Source organism: Lytechinus pictus, chromosome 7, assembly GCF_037042905.1.
Source record: "Lytechinus pictus isolate F3 Inbred chromosome 7, Lp3.0, whole genome shotgun sequence".
Taxonomy (NCBI): Eukaryota; Metazoa; Echinodermata; class Echinoidea; order Temnopleuroida; family Toxopneustidae; genus Lytechinus; species Lytechinus pictus.
Window position 1 is genome coordinate 37,697,656 of NC_087251.1, and position 16,105 is coordinate 37,713,760.

Consider the following 16,105-nt stretch of genomic DNA (forward strand, 5'->3'; position numbering starts at 1 on the left):
GATCGCTTCCACAATAATTACAAGTTGTAGTTTAAATATTTTATATTCTATGTAGCTCTATATTGCAGAAACTATGCACAGTGAATTATCATATTCATTTTTGGACTTTTGAACTCTGATTTCAGAATTGTCCGTCCTTGTTTTAGTATTAAAATGTATTCTGGGATATGACTATGCTGTTCTGTGTATTGCAGTAAGCACGCAAAGTGGTTTTCGGCCCTATATCCATTTTTTGGACTCGTTGAACTTTGAAACATATATCAAGAATGGGTTTTCCTTTTTAATGTAATGATAATTACGTAGGTATACCCCCCCAAAAAAAGAAAATACATATGTACATGTAGGAGTCACCAACATTTAACACTGTCTGTTCAGCCATGTTAGAACAATTATTTAATTACTTATTTGTGTAATTCAAGCAATCAAATATAAAATATAATCAAAATCTTGGTTTCTATCTCAAAAATTTTGCAATATTAGTGGGGTTTTTTTCAAATTAATTTTTAAAATTCAATGTACAGTCGTTTGCAAGTTCAAGGGGCAAATTTCAAGCAAAGATTGATTAATAGCCGTCCTGGGGCTTGTAACACAAAGCTAAACAACAATCGTAGAACATTTTTGTACGATTGTTAAACTTTGTCTCTTTATGGATGCTCATGTAATTTTTGGTGGGTTTTTTTTTTGGTTTAAAAAAAATGTTTTGGATATTACAAGGCTTTTTCTTTAACAGGTCGTTATACTATAAAACAATGATATTCATGAGACATGGATGTATACTGTGTAGTAATGTCTACCCATTTGTGAACCCTTTGAAGCCAGATGTAGGTTGTTCCTGTCCCAGATTTGAATAGTTCACCGATCCCTGGGCTTTCTCCCTATCCCTAGGAGTCTCGTAGCAATATCCTGTCTGGAAGTGAGAGGCTACAATCATTGATTTAGGTCCTCATTTCAATTAGTTGGTAGATACATGAACTAGTCTTTGTGAAGAAAATTATTGAATTCATGGGGCTGCTGGTTTTTGGAAATTATTTGTCTATTTTGCTGCAAATTTATAATGATATTGATAAGACATAAATGACTCTTGGCTGTTGTCATTGACCATCAGTTCCTGAAAGATAGAATACAATATAATTTTTTTATTTAACATACACACACCACAAAAGATAAAAAGTTGCTGGAGTGATATTGGTAATCAACAAAATTGTTTTGTATGCTTTTTAGGACTTAATCACATTTTAGTATGAACTTACGGTTGAACATCGGGTATTAAGTACATATATTCATTTCCATTTGAAGGCTGTGAGCGTGGATATCCTCTTGACTGGACTGGATGGCCCTCTTATTGGCCTTGGAGAATAATTGATGTGCCCTTTTATTTTCCATTATGCTGTAATTTAGAAATGATTAATTTCAGTATTTGTGTCTCCTGGAAAATTTGACAGTGTACCTGAAATGTTAAGAATTTCTAATGAATTTAAAGATCAGTTTCTCTTCATTTAATATTTGATGAAATGGCAGTGTTAGTGCACTGTTGTTTGGTCCGAACGTCTCTTCACCTTACACCATCCTGTCTACAGTACCTATCCTGCCACCATCCCTGGGAAAGCAGACCCTGGGATATGACCCAGGCATGCCACCCTACCAACCACCTCCATTGTTTGTAAACAATAACCTGGTTTAGAGTGCCTACTGGTCTGAAAAGGGGAGCTTTATTTGCGTGGAATGTGAGTTTAGGTTGGTGCTCAAGACACAAATAGACCAAATGAACTTTGGATTAAACTTCTTTTAGAGGGGAGACAGAAATAGTGGATTATGCCTATTGTCTTACAAAAGCCGGTATGTGTAGTCATCTGCGAGCTACATTTATTCATGGATTACAAGAACTTCTCATATTGTGGTTGTGTGTCTATGCCTCTTCCATTGTCATACTGCTCTTGGATCTGACCCTGACCCCCTTTATTATGCACACAACCAACTATAGATGGTTTGATGAATTAACAGGTCAAGGTTGATGATCTACATGTTTCTGACAAATAAGATGGATTCTGTCAGAAAAGTGAAATTTCAATAGTTGAGTGATGTATCACATATCATAACCAAATGGTGATTATTATTGAAAATACAGGTATACAATAATACATGAATGAAAGCAAATAATCTGAATTTTAAGCCTTGAATAAATCCCTATTTTGGGTATTTCGGGGAAATAGTCGCAACACCGCGATATTTGTACAATACTGACAATTTCTCTATGCAATTTGCTTTGTGCCTTATATTCATATCCAATGTTGTAAGCAATAGATGTATATCTATCCAATATTACTGTACACCATTTTATAGTGAATATGTATTTTTCAATTTGCTCTTTTACAGAACTGGTCATATGCTGACTCATCGCAGCAAGAAGCCTTATGAGTGTGCGGTGGATAACTGTGGCAAGTCATACTGCGACATCCGTTCCCTTCGAAGGCATTTTGAGTCCCAGCACCCAGGACTTGTGATGGAAGACAACATGAACTACACTGGGGATGAGAAAGATCCAGAACTGATGGCAGCAGAGGCAGCAGCGGTGCAAGCCAACCGCCACAGCCAGGTTATGATGAGGGGATCACCAGGGGCTGACTTTGCTCTAGGGCTGGGGAATCCCCAAGACTTGAATCAGTCCAGCTCCAGCCAGGACACCAATGACAGTCCTGGCTCTAGCTCCAGTGCAGCGCTGCAGTCCCTGGCCCTCGCTGCGCAGAGGGTCCAGAACACGCCAGACCCTCCCCCAAGTCAGGGCCAACTGTCCTCCCAAGACATGTCCACTTTATACCGTTTGGACTCCTACACCTCACAGATGTTCGGAGGTAACCTTCCTAGTATGTCACAATCTCTCCTCACTGGAGGAGTCAGTGGAAGCATGGCCACCTCGATTCCTGGAGGTGGGCCAAGAGAACTGTCTATTCAAGTGCCCAACCCTAAGTTCCAGGGTTTGAGTCTCTCATCAGGAACAGTTGGACTAAGTGGCAATGGTATGCTGCCCCATCAGTCTCCTGGATCAAACAGGTTTTCCAGTCAGTCCGGTCCTGATCTTGGTATAAGTCCGAAGAGTTCTTCGAACAAAAGACACACAACGTAAGTGAACTTCACTTGTTTGCTGGAATATGAAATTACAATTGTTTTATATTCTAATTAAGCTTAACCTATCATAATTTTAAAGATATGTGTAGTTGTACTTATTCTAAGTGAGGTGGATTTCAATGGCAAAGTCCTGATGTTAACTTGGCTGTTTTAGAAATACTGTACAAGCACAAATTCCAGTCAGCTAGATTTCTAATACTGTTGCAAGAGCAAAAAATATATCTTTGATCTAAAATATTTTTACTGCCCTTGCGTCTGCCCATAGCTTTTTGTTGTCTGCTTTTCATCAGCTGGTCACAAAATTATCCTTGACAGGACAGGTTGGTTAAATTTGAAGATTTTAGGGTGACAAAAAGCAAGCACACGATCAAGACTTTGATACTAACAATTAGAATAAAGATATAAAAATAGACAGTATATATATTTCCTTGCAAAACGTAGAATCATACATGAGTTTAAATTCGGACCTGTAGTAGACCTTATCAAAAATGAAAGTGACAGCTTTGGGGTAATTACTTTTGTTGCCCTTTATGGTAGCCACAAAGAATCTTAACAATGCGGTATGTTCAATCACTCATCCTCTCGTTCTTTACAAAGGCAAATTATTTCAAATACATTGCGTGGTGTGGTGACTTGCTGCAAGTTCCGACTGGAAAGGCTGTAGGGTGTAGTTGCATACAGTTTTGTTACTCTGATGTTTGTGTCTTATTCTTTTATATTGCAGACATGAGAAAGAAAGAGTAACAGTGAATTGCACAGTGTGTAAAAGAACTTTCAAAAGTATGCCAGCCTTAAATGGACATATGAGGCTCCACGGAGGTTATAACAATGCTCGAGCAGATGTAACGCCGAAGGTCTCGCCTTCCAAGCCAGAAGAAAAACCCCCACTGCCAACTGCAGCGAGTCTCAGCCAGCCCAGGCCTCTGGCTCATCCATCTAACGTGAATCCTCCCATGAACATGCATACCCAGCTTCCTCAAGTACAGAGTTCACAGGCAATGGGACAACATAGACCCTTAAGAATGGTTGGACAATCTGTTACCCCTCCTACGACAATGCACCTGTCCTCCGTGTACACGAATACTACTACCTCACATGTGCCTTCATGGCCTGAGTACAGGCATCCACGACCGCACACGGTCATGAGCGGCGGCAAACCGTCATACCTGCCGAATCTCTCGTTGAACATGTTGCAGGATGAACTGACGACGCTGGCCCACACTGCTGTAGGGTTGGCAGCGCAGTCGCAACCCTTGCAGAAGCCTCCAGTACAGATGTCCCAGCCTCATCATCAACCACCTCAGCACCATCCTTTACATCACACAACGCCCCTTCCGACTGATCGCATCCAACCTGTCCATCCATTCAATTCCAGAATGCCTATCGGTAGCAAACCTTTACAAATGTATAATAATCAGGTCAATCAAATTATTCCGAAAGAAGAACCCATGCCATACCCTCCAACCACCTCTATGGGGTCTCCAAGCCCTCCCAAGCTGGAATCAATGTTAAAACTTGCTCAAGAACAACAAATCAGATCAAATGAAATGCCGCAAATTGGGCATGCAATCCCACCCATCCTGGACTCCAAAGATGAAAGTCGATTGAAAGAGAATGTTTTCCGAGATCCACCTCCAGTTTTACCTACTGCGACAAAAAGGAAGCAACGCCCCCCATCACTGTTCATCCCGTCTTGGGCAAGCAATATGACCCCTGGAGGAAACGCACCCAGCACCTACCCTAGCCAGATGAGGTCTCCCAGGGAGATCGGTGTCCTTTACCGAAGCAACAGTAGCTCAACCCCACCACCCTACACACCCCCTCCTATGCTTAGTCCAATTAGAAGTGGCTCTGGATTGTACTTCAGTGTTGGAAGTGGTAGTATGCCTCCCTCTGCCGCAGTCACAGTAGCGGTGGCGGTCACACCAAAGTCTGCTTTCCCTCCCAGTACTCCAAGTATGCTTCAGATGCACAGGAGAGGTAAGGAAGACCTAAACTTTTCATGAAACAAATGGGGATTTTCACTAACTACTGTTTTAAGCTGCTGCAAATCCTTGCATCTGATTGGCTGAAAACAAATTAGTTAGTGAAAATCACCTACAAAACTTTACATAAATGTTCCCATCTATACATATTGAAAATGATATTGGTGAAGATTTAGATAAAGTGATGAAATCTCGTGCATTGCAAAAAAAAAATTTCATTATATTTTTGTAAAGACTGATAAAATATACAGGAATATATAACAGAATCTTCTTACATCCAATTTTGACCTTATATGAATTATAGATTATTGAATTTATTTCCACATTGAAATGTCAAAATTATCACATCTAAATTTAATGTCAACATTACTGTTTCTCAATTTTGCATGTGCAATATTAGATAGTTCATGGTTGCTGTCACTGAAGACAAAAGAACTAAATCCAATATTGTACAAACACAAATTAGATAATTACCTATGATGGTTAAAAGTTTATTGCCCTTCCATGACCTCCACCGACATACTCATAATTGACCTCATTCAACCAATCCTTTCTTTTTTGTTTTGTTGTGTTCCCACCACCACAGGAAGCATTAGCTCAAGCACGGAGGAATCTGATTTTGTCTTCCCATCTGAACCGTAAGTAAAACACCATGCTTTGTTTTATGATCTATACATCTATGAAGTCATAATGCATGTGTATTGTTTTAAAAAGAAAAAATTTGCTTGTTGCCTATTCACCTGGGATGTAATAGATGCACATTTTTAATACTTCGGCAACTAATATTTGCCATAATTATTTTCTCAGAGATATACATTTAAAAAAAAGAAATAATGTAATAATATTAATAGGGGAAGGCGGGGTAAGTTGTGACACTTTTTGCATTTTGCATGATAGAATTGATATGACTAATAATATTGTAGAAATAAGTACCTTGCCTTTAAATATGATTCTTGGGAAATCTTTTTCACCTATATACAACTTTCTACCCCCACACTGAAAGTCGTTGTGACCTTTGAAAAAAACGATGTCAAGTGGCACAACTTGCCCCATCTATGGGGTAAGTTGTGCCACCTTCGAGGGTAAGTTGAGCCACAAAAACTATGTACAAAATCTATGCGGGAAGAACCAGCATGTCAATTTTTTATTTAAAGTCTTTTCACTTGCTAATTCTCTAAAAATACCAACATTCTCTAAAAGTAAAAGAACTGTCATGTGAATTTGCTCTTTTCTGCCTGCATATCGATGGCTTTTTAAAGTTTGATTGTGTTTTTATTTACATTACCATAAGAATTACCATGGCTCAACTTGCCCCATGTTTGCTGGCTCAACTTACCCCAGTCCGAACTTAATGCGATAATTTCGCATCCACACATTTCTTATGTATCCATCATGTAAAAGACTGTGACAAGAATGAAGATCCATACCTGGACTGACAATGTTGTTCTTATGCTTTATTATATGTAAAGAAGTGTGTGTGTAAAAAACACTTATCTATTTCACACCCTTTTTTACTTTTTTGGCTGAAATTTGTATTTTTCCCTCTAAAAATATACTTTTTGTTTCAAAGTTGAAAACAATGTGGTGGGGTTAATGGTTATGTAATGGGTCATCAATACATGACACCACCATAATGTCTGACTCATTCATTATTGGCCTGGGGGCGGTGGCTCAACTTGCCCCTATGCTCAACTTACCCCGCCTTCCCCTACATATGAATAATACATTATAGTACTACATGTGCATATGAATTTTGGAGCATTGATTTCCAGTATTTACTTTGTTCAGTAATTTTTTAGTTTTGACTTGCCACTCGTTATTTATTACCAAATGCCCCCTAAAAATCAGATTACTTATATTTTCTGGTAGGAAGCAAGTAAGAAACATGTGATTTAGAGTATGAAAGAATGGCTTTTCCCCCCTTATCCAGGGTAGCTGCCAAAGAAGGAAATAGAAGAGAGGGGTAATAGAACAAGAGAGGGGGAGACAGTATGCAAGAAATGGGGCGGGGGGGGGGGGCAGAGTGAAATGTGAGAACAGATCTAAGGACTTGAGCAGACACTCATTGTTCTTGAATTGTTATCTTTGGATAAATCTTCCTCATTGCAGCTTCCTTGTTAAATTCCGCCCACACGCCTCCTCGTAAGATGCTTTTCCAATTAACATCCCACGCACGTATCAAACCCAAGGCAGCCATTTGGTGTATATCTTGAGAGAAAAATCATTACCGTTTCACAATCCTTTCCTTTCATCTGAGCATTGGTTGCGACCCCAATGTTTCATATTGAAGTGAAATGTATAATTCATTTTGTAACAGTATGTTTATACAAGCATTGGCCAAATTTTTTAGTACTTTTATATGCTGTATGTCACGAGTTGGGATTTATATATATTTATATATTTTAATCCATATTTTTAGATGTGCATTGAGATGAAGCTTTTGCTTTAAAAAAAATCATAGAATGTAAAAAATTATTTAAAGATCATATTGATATATTGCTCTTATGGGGTTTTTCAAGGCAGTTGTGATGAGATCTTTTAGTAAATAAATTTGAAATTGCAAGTCACCCTATCCATTTTATCTAGGATGAACTCAATGCATTAAAATTAAAGATCTTTCCTTTCCTTCCAAAATCGCATGGTTTATTGATAGATGTTTCATGTGTGTGATAGTGCTACCGGATAAAACCAGGGGCTTGTCTTACAAAGAATAGCGATAGATTCTAATCAAACTAAGATTGATGTCAAATTGTGTACTTGATTTCAATCTATTATTTGATTTCAATCTATCTTGCCTCTTAGTTAGACCAGGGGGTGTTTCACAAAGATTTAAGTGTGACTTAAAATTGCACTTAGATTTCAGTGGCGTGTGGTCTATAAAGACATCACACTTCACAGAATAGGTCAGATCGTGTGCCGCGCACTACCACGTATCCATCAATCAGACTATTTGTTAAATATCATGTGCACATTGGTGTTTGAGCATGACTGTAACTCACACTTAATTCTTTGTGAAACACCCCCTGGCCCAGAAGCACATATAAAGGTGATTAATCAGTGGGGTGGCAGGTTGATTGCCATGTTATAAACCCTTCACAGGCAGGGAAGTGGCCGAGGAGGAAGGAATTGCGTCACTGGGAGTCTACTTCCTCCCGATTGTATTATTCAGGGAGAAGTCAGGGTCATACACGAGATCAATCCTTTCCTGCTTGAGGCCCTTTCTGTGACCAGTAGGTTTAATAGAATGCTTCCTGATTTACCTACTAGGTAAAACACTTGTGTATTGCTAAACGGTGATGTGTCAAAACGTCATTGCCGGGATGGGAGTGAGCCAAATAAACCCCCTTCTTACGCAATAAAAGACCCAGGCTCTGTGAAATAAAGTTTAGCAATTGGTTGTAGGGGTGATTTCTGCGATTGATTGCATTGATTTATCTTGTATTATAAATTGTACTTGTAAATTGAAAAAACTCAGCCTTATAATTAATCACTAGGCTTTGTTACTAGGCCTAGTTGGGTTCTTTCCATGTGTTGCACAAGATTGGCATTGCAAGGGTATGTACTCACAGTCACAAATCTCAGGAAATGTGGTTTGACTTCTTAAGACAAGGAAATAGACACAAGAGGATGTTTTTATTAGAAAGTATCTGAGAAATTTGTCATAAATTAATATGAAACGTAGGCCCAAGTTTTTTTTCCCTATGTGTATTGCACAATAGTGCTTAAATTGGCAAATATTGTTGGGAAAATTTGGGATTGGTGATTGTGTTTTTTATTTTTTTTTTTGGGGGGGGGTAGGACAGCTTGTGGTGATGGCTTGTGAGAGCCTATTGAAATAAAAATAATTTTACTGTATTCTATTATCCTCATCCACCATGAAGAGTGCAGTAAAAACAAAAAAGAGGTAAATTTCTAACTGGTAAAGAGAGTAATTGTGGCCATATATTGAATGCACAGCAGTATTTTTTTTTTTGTTAATATGAATCCTTGTGTTACGTTGCATTCATGTAGGAACTTGACTTGTTTATTCTACCAGAGATGGAAAAATATGAAGGTCATGTACACAAAGATTAGAGTTATTGTCATAATCTGTGTATTATTGATGATTTAGTAAACCAACAAATGATTGCTTACAAGCTTGTAAAATATTGCTGCAAGTCCCTTCTCGCTTACATGTACTGTTTCAGCTGTTTGCTTTAATTTCAACCTTTGTACCATTACCTAGAATTTAGGAATTTCTTTATCAGGGGACAGAGTTTGCATGCTTTTTTTTTCATTTAAAATATTATGAACAGTATAGTTGTGTTTTTTTTTAAGGGGTAAAAAATGATTTTGGATAGGATAGGATATTGATTGACATGTGCTTTGTATTCATTGTGACTTTCAATCTTTTGCAATCTATATTGTTTATTAATATATTTAAATCTGAACTTTGATAAAACAGGCATATGTCCCATGAAAGTAAATCCATGGACATGTGACATTGTATTCCAGAGAGGCCTTTATAGGAATACACTTAAAATATAAATAGAATTCATTTTGACCTTGCTGCCATGGAAATATCAAGTACAGTAAGCCACTTGAGTCAAAATGCAACTGGACACAATACAGTATTTTTTTTTTGACTGTTGACAAGGTCAAGACGGCTTTCAGGGGTGTACTATTCATATTTGACTTGAAACTTTGTGTTTTTGAGCAAGTTTGCTCATTTCCTCTATTTGTATAATGTAGGCCCCTAGTTTTTTAAATACATTTCAATCATTTGTTGCATTGGCCGATGAAAATTATATTCTTTTCATGTTTATTTTCCTTACATGATTTTTTTTATTATTGATTACTCCATGAACTATGTGGATTAAATATTTTCTTTGCTCATTATTTTTTAGACACATCAATGTGGGTGGTGATTATCAAGCGGCAGTTCCTGAGCTTGGTAAGTTTGATTTAAAGCTATTATGTATTGAAATATTACACGAGCTGTGATACAAAGCCTATAAGTTGATTGTAGAACTGATTAATGTGACTGTTGCATTGATCGCTATGGTTAATCAATCATACAAATCAACTGTATATAATTGCCAAGCTTTGTGTAACAGGTCCTGGGACCTGTAACACAAACGTTAGCAGTAAATCAAATGCTCGATTTTTTACGATTGATTGTAAATTGTAATCAATGCAATCGTAGAAATTGTCAATGTTCAACGATCATTGCTAAGCTTTGTGTTACAGGCCCCTGGTTGTAGGAGTGCTTTCTTTCAATGTTGATTTCGACATGTTGATTAGGCATTCCGATGTGTGTACAGACAAACTTGCATAAGTTAACCTTGTATGTTAAGATATGATTGAAGAAAACACAATTATTTGTGATTTAGGAAGCTTGTAATTGGATTGACCCCCCTTCCCCCCCAAAAAAAAAAAACCCTGGCATGATTGGGGCAAAGAAATCTGGAGTCATTAAACCTTGACCTTGGTTCATTTACATTATTATCTGCTATGAGCAGAGTGATACATTACTTTATTTAATGTTTGTTTAAGTGTTATCTTTGCGAACATTTATGTTAATTCAGCTCTATATTTTATGATCAAAGCAAGCATGATAAAAGGGTAGCTGTGAGATAGGAGAGGCCTGGTAAGAAATGCCTGGTATTTAAAGGACAAGTCCACCCCAACAAAAAGTTGATTCGAATAAAAAGAGAAAAATCCAACAAGCATAACACTGAAAATTTCATCAAAATCGGCTGTGAAATAAGAAAGTTATGACATTTTAAAGTTTCGCTTTATTTCACAAATCAGTTATATGCACATCCTGGTCGGTATGCAAATGAGGGGACTGATGACATCATCCACTCACTATTTCCTTTGTATTTTATTATATGAAGTATTCTAATTTTCTCATTGTCAAGTCAAAGAACAATGATTCCTCCTGAACATGTGAAATTAGCATTGTTTAATACTATATGGTTCAGTCAAGTTGGTCCTTCGTGTTAAATCTGTAAAAAATGAAATAATGTGTAATTCAAACAATAAAAAACAAAAGAAATAGTGAGTGATGGACATCATGGACTGACTCATTTCCATGTCACTGAGTTGTGCATATCACTGTTTTGTGAAAAATAAGCGAAACTTAAAAATGTCATAACTTTCTTATTTTACATCAGATTTTGATGAAATTCTCAGCAATATGCAGGTTTGATTTTTCTCTATTTATTCAAATCAAAATTTTCCTGGGTTGGACTTGACCTTTAACAAAATGTCAATCCACAGATAAGTTGGTCCCTGGTGAGGGATTTTGCATAAGAATACCTTGATTGGGGTCTTCTTTTACTCCTTCAAAATATTGAGGATGTGATTGTTTTGTTTTTATTGTGCTTGCAGTAAAGAACAAAGAGGAATTGGAGGCACCGGACTGGAGAGAAGGAAAGCTTGTTTGGGATCCAGCGATTGAACAAAAATACTCAGAAGTAGAGTGTAAGTAGAACATGAATTTAAAGCCATATGTGAAAGGATCACGCCCACTCATGATGAATGACCATGCCCTGGATGAGGAACTACATTGGCTTGATTTTTGATGCAATTATTCAAAATGCTATCTAGGATTCTAATGTAAGCAGTGAGCAAATGAAATAACTCTTGAAGTATGTCTTAGCTTTTCTCAAGAAATACTCTTTCATCTTTCTCTTCCTCTTGACACCTACTTCATGATGTGATTTTTTTTTCAGTTATTTTCTGTAACTATTTTTTTATAATTGGAATCTGGCTATGTTTATAAAGTGCAGCAACTCAAGCAATTTTTTTCCATCAGATTCTAAAATTGTATCATGTCACTATCAATTTTATCGCATTCTGGAGTATTTGAATTTTATTTAGTTTCTAAAAATCAAATGACTCACAAGTAAATAGGAATCGTTGAAAAATATCGAAAAGGGTCACAGTGTATAAGGAAGTAATGAAAGAAAAAGACAACACCTACATATAATGTGCAAAAATAGAAAAACAAACATAACTTGCATGACTCTTAAATAACCTGTTAAGTTTATAGCTAATTTGGAAAAAAAGGAATAATTTCTGAATCTGTAATATCACCCCTCTCATGAAGATACAAGGGGGGTGACTGCAATCTCTTGATTGCTGCAACAATTGTTGTGATGACAAGATAATTCTGTGTAGTCACTACTGGATTTTGAAAGGGAAATACCCAAGGTCGATGATGGTAGGAAGCGTGACATGGCCTGGCAATGAACTTGCTGTGTAAACTTACCTGGCCCACCTAGTCATACAGACAAGCTTGTGGCATGTCATACATGTATATACTGTAACCTTTGTGCAGATTTCACTGTAGAGAGCCCCCCCCCCCCCCCCCCCCATTCATCCATTGAGGACAAGGAGTGTATTTTGGGATAGGGTGATTCATAGATTTTTTAAAACAGGGATTGTGGATTGGTTTCTGAGTTATCAAGTGTGTTTAATCCTCACATTTTACAATGTATATATCTACTCATGTGATTCTTAATTAATAAATAGATTTAAAGAAATACTATTTTGAACAAGAAGTGTATTAAAACTCAACACTTTAACAAGCATTTTATAACCTGACCTTCACATAAATATTGGATATCATATGGAGTGTAACAAACAAGAACACTTCTTTGTTCTTTGAAAAAGGATTATGAAGAATTTTTGACCATCTTGGGAGCGTTTCATGTAGAGTTTGTCAGTGATTTTCATTGACCTACTTGCTCTTAGCCAGTCATATGCAAGGATTTGCAGTAGCTTATAACATCTTTCAGTGATTATCACTGACAAAACTTTTTATGAAACATTCCTGAGTTATCAAGAAATGAAAACGAAAGAAAATTACAAGGATCTTCAGTTAAGCAAAGGCTGAATTGTATGCAATGTCTTGTTTTCATGAAAGTGTCCTTTGAAATAGTGACATCCCATGTTTGCTCTACAAACACAGACTGATCAAGCATTGCATTGAAAAACATGTTACTGCTACTTGAATAATAAGTGATATCACCCATGCAGTCTGAACAGGAACTCGATGGCAAGAAAGGTTGCCGAACCTTTGAAAAGAAATCAAGTGGGTTTCAGACCCCAACAAATGCATGTAATTTCCTTCTTATCAAACCTACAATGGGTACATTATGTCTTGTGTTTTGCAGTGACAGATTTCCTGAAGTTAGCCACCACACCGGCCCTAACTGCAGGGGCGAGAAACATCGAGTATGCCCATCATTGCCTCTACAGAGCCGATGGAGACATTGAGGTAAGAAACACTGCATTTGTCTTCGCTCTCTTTGTGTAAGGCAGTTGGCAGCAGGCCAGATCAGGTGCCTAGTCATGTGACCTTACACCTCCCGGATTCTTGGATTGTGATGTAACAATGCAGCAGAGTTTGTTTAGTATATTGCAAATTTCATGATCCACAAAAAGTATATTGGGGTGAGACTTTTACCTTGATGAAATGTCAGACAACTGATTACTTTGTCTTTGCTGAGAAGATACTAAATTTTAAAAAATCGATGCTGATATTCAGAACTGTGAATTTGCTTGCTAATTCCAAGACTTGAAATTGAAATCAGCACATTGATTATTTGATGCAGGGATTAAAATTTTGTTATTTATGTGAGATGAATTGTTCAGCATGTTAAAACTCTTTTTTTTTTTGTAGGAGGGTATGTGTTCCCTTTCTAGGTTGGTATATTGGGTTCCCATTTTGTACTGTTGTAATATTAATTATTCATTATGTTTATATCATTAAAGGTATTGTTCAACTTTGTGAGCAGCCGATTTAAAAAATTCTCAAACCAAGATGAAACATGTGTACAAGTGCATGTATTAGAACTAATAAACCCTGAAAACAACCATTATTGAGAATGAAAAGCTAAAACTACAAGGCAAACCCCGGTTTTGGAAATAGGCGTCTTATAGACGCCTGAATAGTACACATAAGTGTATGGGATGAAATTAAGATGGTGTTTTCGGTCACTTTATATTTCAATTTTTGAAGCACTAAATAATTATTTTCGAACGCAATTTTTTCTGGGCTTCATTTTTGTAACATATCACAGACACAGGTGACAAGTGCGACCTTCTAGCTCAAAGTCAAACCAATGTTAACCAATCACTTTAAACTTTTCTCCTTTTTTTTCAGCTGGCATTACTGATGATATTGAATGGAAACCCAATGGTCGCTGATGAGTTTCTACACATGGCTGACTATAAATATGACTGTGAGTAAAATCATAATGAAGCCCCGCCTCCTTAAAATCCACTAGATTACTTTTTGCCTCTTGTGATGTCACAGGAGGCAGCAATAAGCATAACAAGAAACAATGCTAATACCACCTCGCAACCTTATTTTGACAAATATTTTTGACAGATTTTCTTTTTATTTAGTTTTGAATAATCTTTCTTAAACGTAATATTCTTCATTTGTTTAGCCTCTTAAAATATTTGTTCAGCTTTTTATATAATTCATTTATGTGACAACTCACAGTGTAATATTATTTTAGGGCCATGAAGTATATTTTGCAGGTTTTAGAGGTCATTATATACATGAAGTTCTTGTTATTCACTAACTTTGAAGTCATTTGATTTGATATCTTCAAACTTGTCCTTTGTTATATCCAGTTTCTGAAGAATGGACGGTTGCAGAAAGGAAGCTCTTCAGAGACATGTACAAAACGAAGGGAAAAGACTTCCATGAAATTGCAAAAGGGGTAAGTTTGGTTCAGAATGAAAAAAAAAATCTGTGCTCAAATATCTATAGGAACACTACTGTTTTTAAACATCTTTTGATACAATATCCACATTGTAAAAAAATCTATATATACATTTATATCCAGCACTTTAGTATTAAAGTTATCAAATATAAGTTATGCACATTGACCATAGTATGATAATAGTAATAATAATAATGATAGGTCAATTTAAATAGCGCAGCTACTAAATATACTCTACTGCTCATGATACTTGTATCATATTGTTACCCTGGCTGTAGCTGAGCCACTGAAGCATTCTAGGATTAAACCCAATCAGGGTCCTGTAACACAAAGGTTGGCAGTTAATCGTATGCTTGATATTTACGATTGATTGTGCATTGTAGTAAATGCAATCAATCGCAAAATAATTCTCTATGATGATTGCTAAGCTTTGTGTTACGGGGCCCCAGGAGCATGCATGTGAACACACAGTCAAATCACCTTTGTTTCAGATCCCTACGAAGACCGTCCGAGACTGCGTGGAGTACTACTACTGGTGGAAGAAACTCTATCCATACAATCACGACATGCAGAAGTACTGCCATCACAGTGGAGCCAACCCCAATGAAGAAAGTCGCAAGAATGAATGTGTGAGTATCCTTGGAGTGGTTTCACAAAGCTGTTCGTACGTTGTGCACGACTTTACGCCCAACGCAACTTGGAACCATGTCGTAAAGCTGTTCGTACGTTATACATGACTTCTGCATGACTGATGAACTGTTCTTGTGCTAAACGATATATCTCAATTTGGCTGACTGACTGACTTAGCACCGAAGAACATGTTCCAGTTGTTCATAAAATTGTGCCTAACTTACAGTTTAATGAAACAACACCTCTCTGAACCTTTCTTGTTCTAAATGAGATTCCTCAAATTTGCCTTATTTCAAGTCAACATAATTGGAGTGCGTTTTTTATACTCCTAACCAAAAGTTTCCATGAAGATGTATGTTAAAGGGATGGTCCGGGCTGAAAATATTTATATCTAAATAAATAGAGTAAAATTCACAGAGCAAAATGCTGAAAATTTCATCAAAATCGGATAACAAATAACAAAGTTATTGAATTTTAAAGTTTATCAATATTTTGTGAAAACAGTTATATGCACATAGTCATGAATATTCATTAGGTGGGCTGATGATGTCACATCCCCACTTTCCTTTTGTTATGTTATTACATGAAATCATAAATGTTTCATTTTTTCATGCATGTATAATTGATGTGTCTCCATTA

General features: G+C 36.8%; 1 protein-coding gene across 3 annotated transcripts in view; it reads left to right on the forward strand.

The window, feature by feature from the left end:
* Positions 1-16,105, forward strand: part of LOC129264429 (transcriptional-regulating factor 1-like) — a 51,928-nt gene that overhangs the window by 23,222 nt on the left and 12,601 nt on the right. For all 3 annotated transcript variants that reach the window (XR_010294216.1, XM_064102615.1, XM_064102616.1), the window contains exons 3-11: positions 2,374-3,117; positions 3,848-5,103; positions 5,695-5,746; positions 9,995-10,041; positions 11,484-11,576; positions 13,274-13,377; positions 14,266-14,344; positions 14,745-14,833; positions 15,328-15,465. Coding sequence is in view for 2 of the 3 variants with exons in the window: in XM_064102615.1 (XP_063958685.1) it covers positions 2,374-3,117; positions 3,848-5,103; positions 5,695-5,746; positions 9,995-10,041; positions 11,484-11,576; positions 13,274-13,377; positions 14,266-14,344; positions 14,745-14,833; positions 15,328-15,465 (2,602 nt within the window). In the remaining variant the exon portion in view is untranslated. The remainder of the gene's footprint in view (positions 1-2,373; positions 3,118-3,847; positions 5,104-5,694; positions 5,747-9,994; positions 10,042-11,483; positions 11,577-13,273; positions 13,378-14,265; positions 14,345-14,744; positions 14,834-15,327; positions 15,466-16,105) is intronic.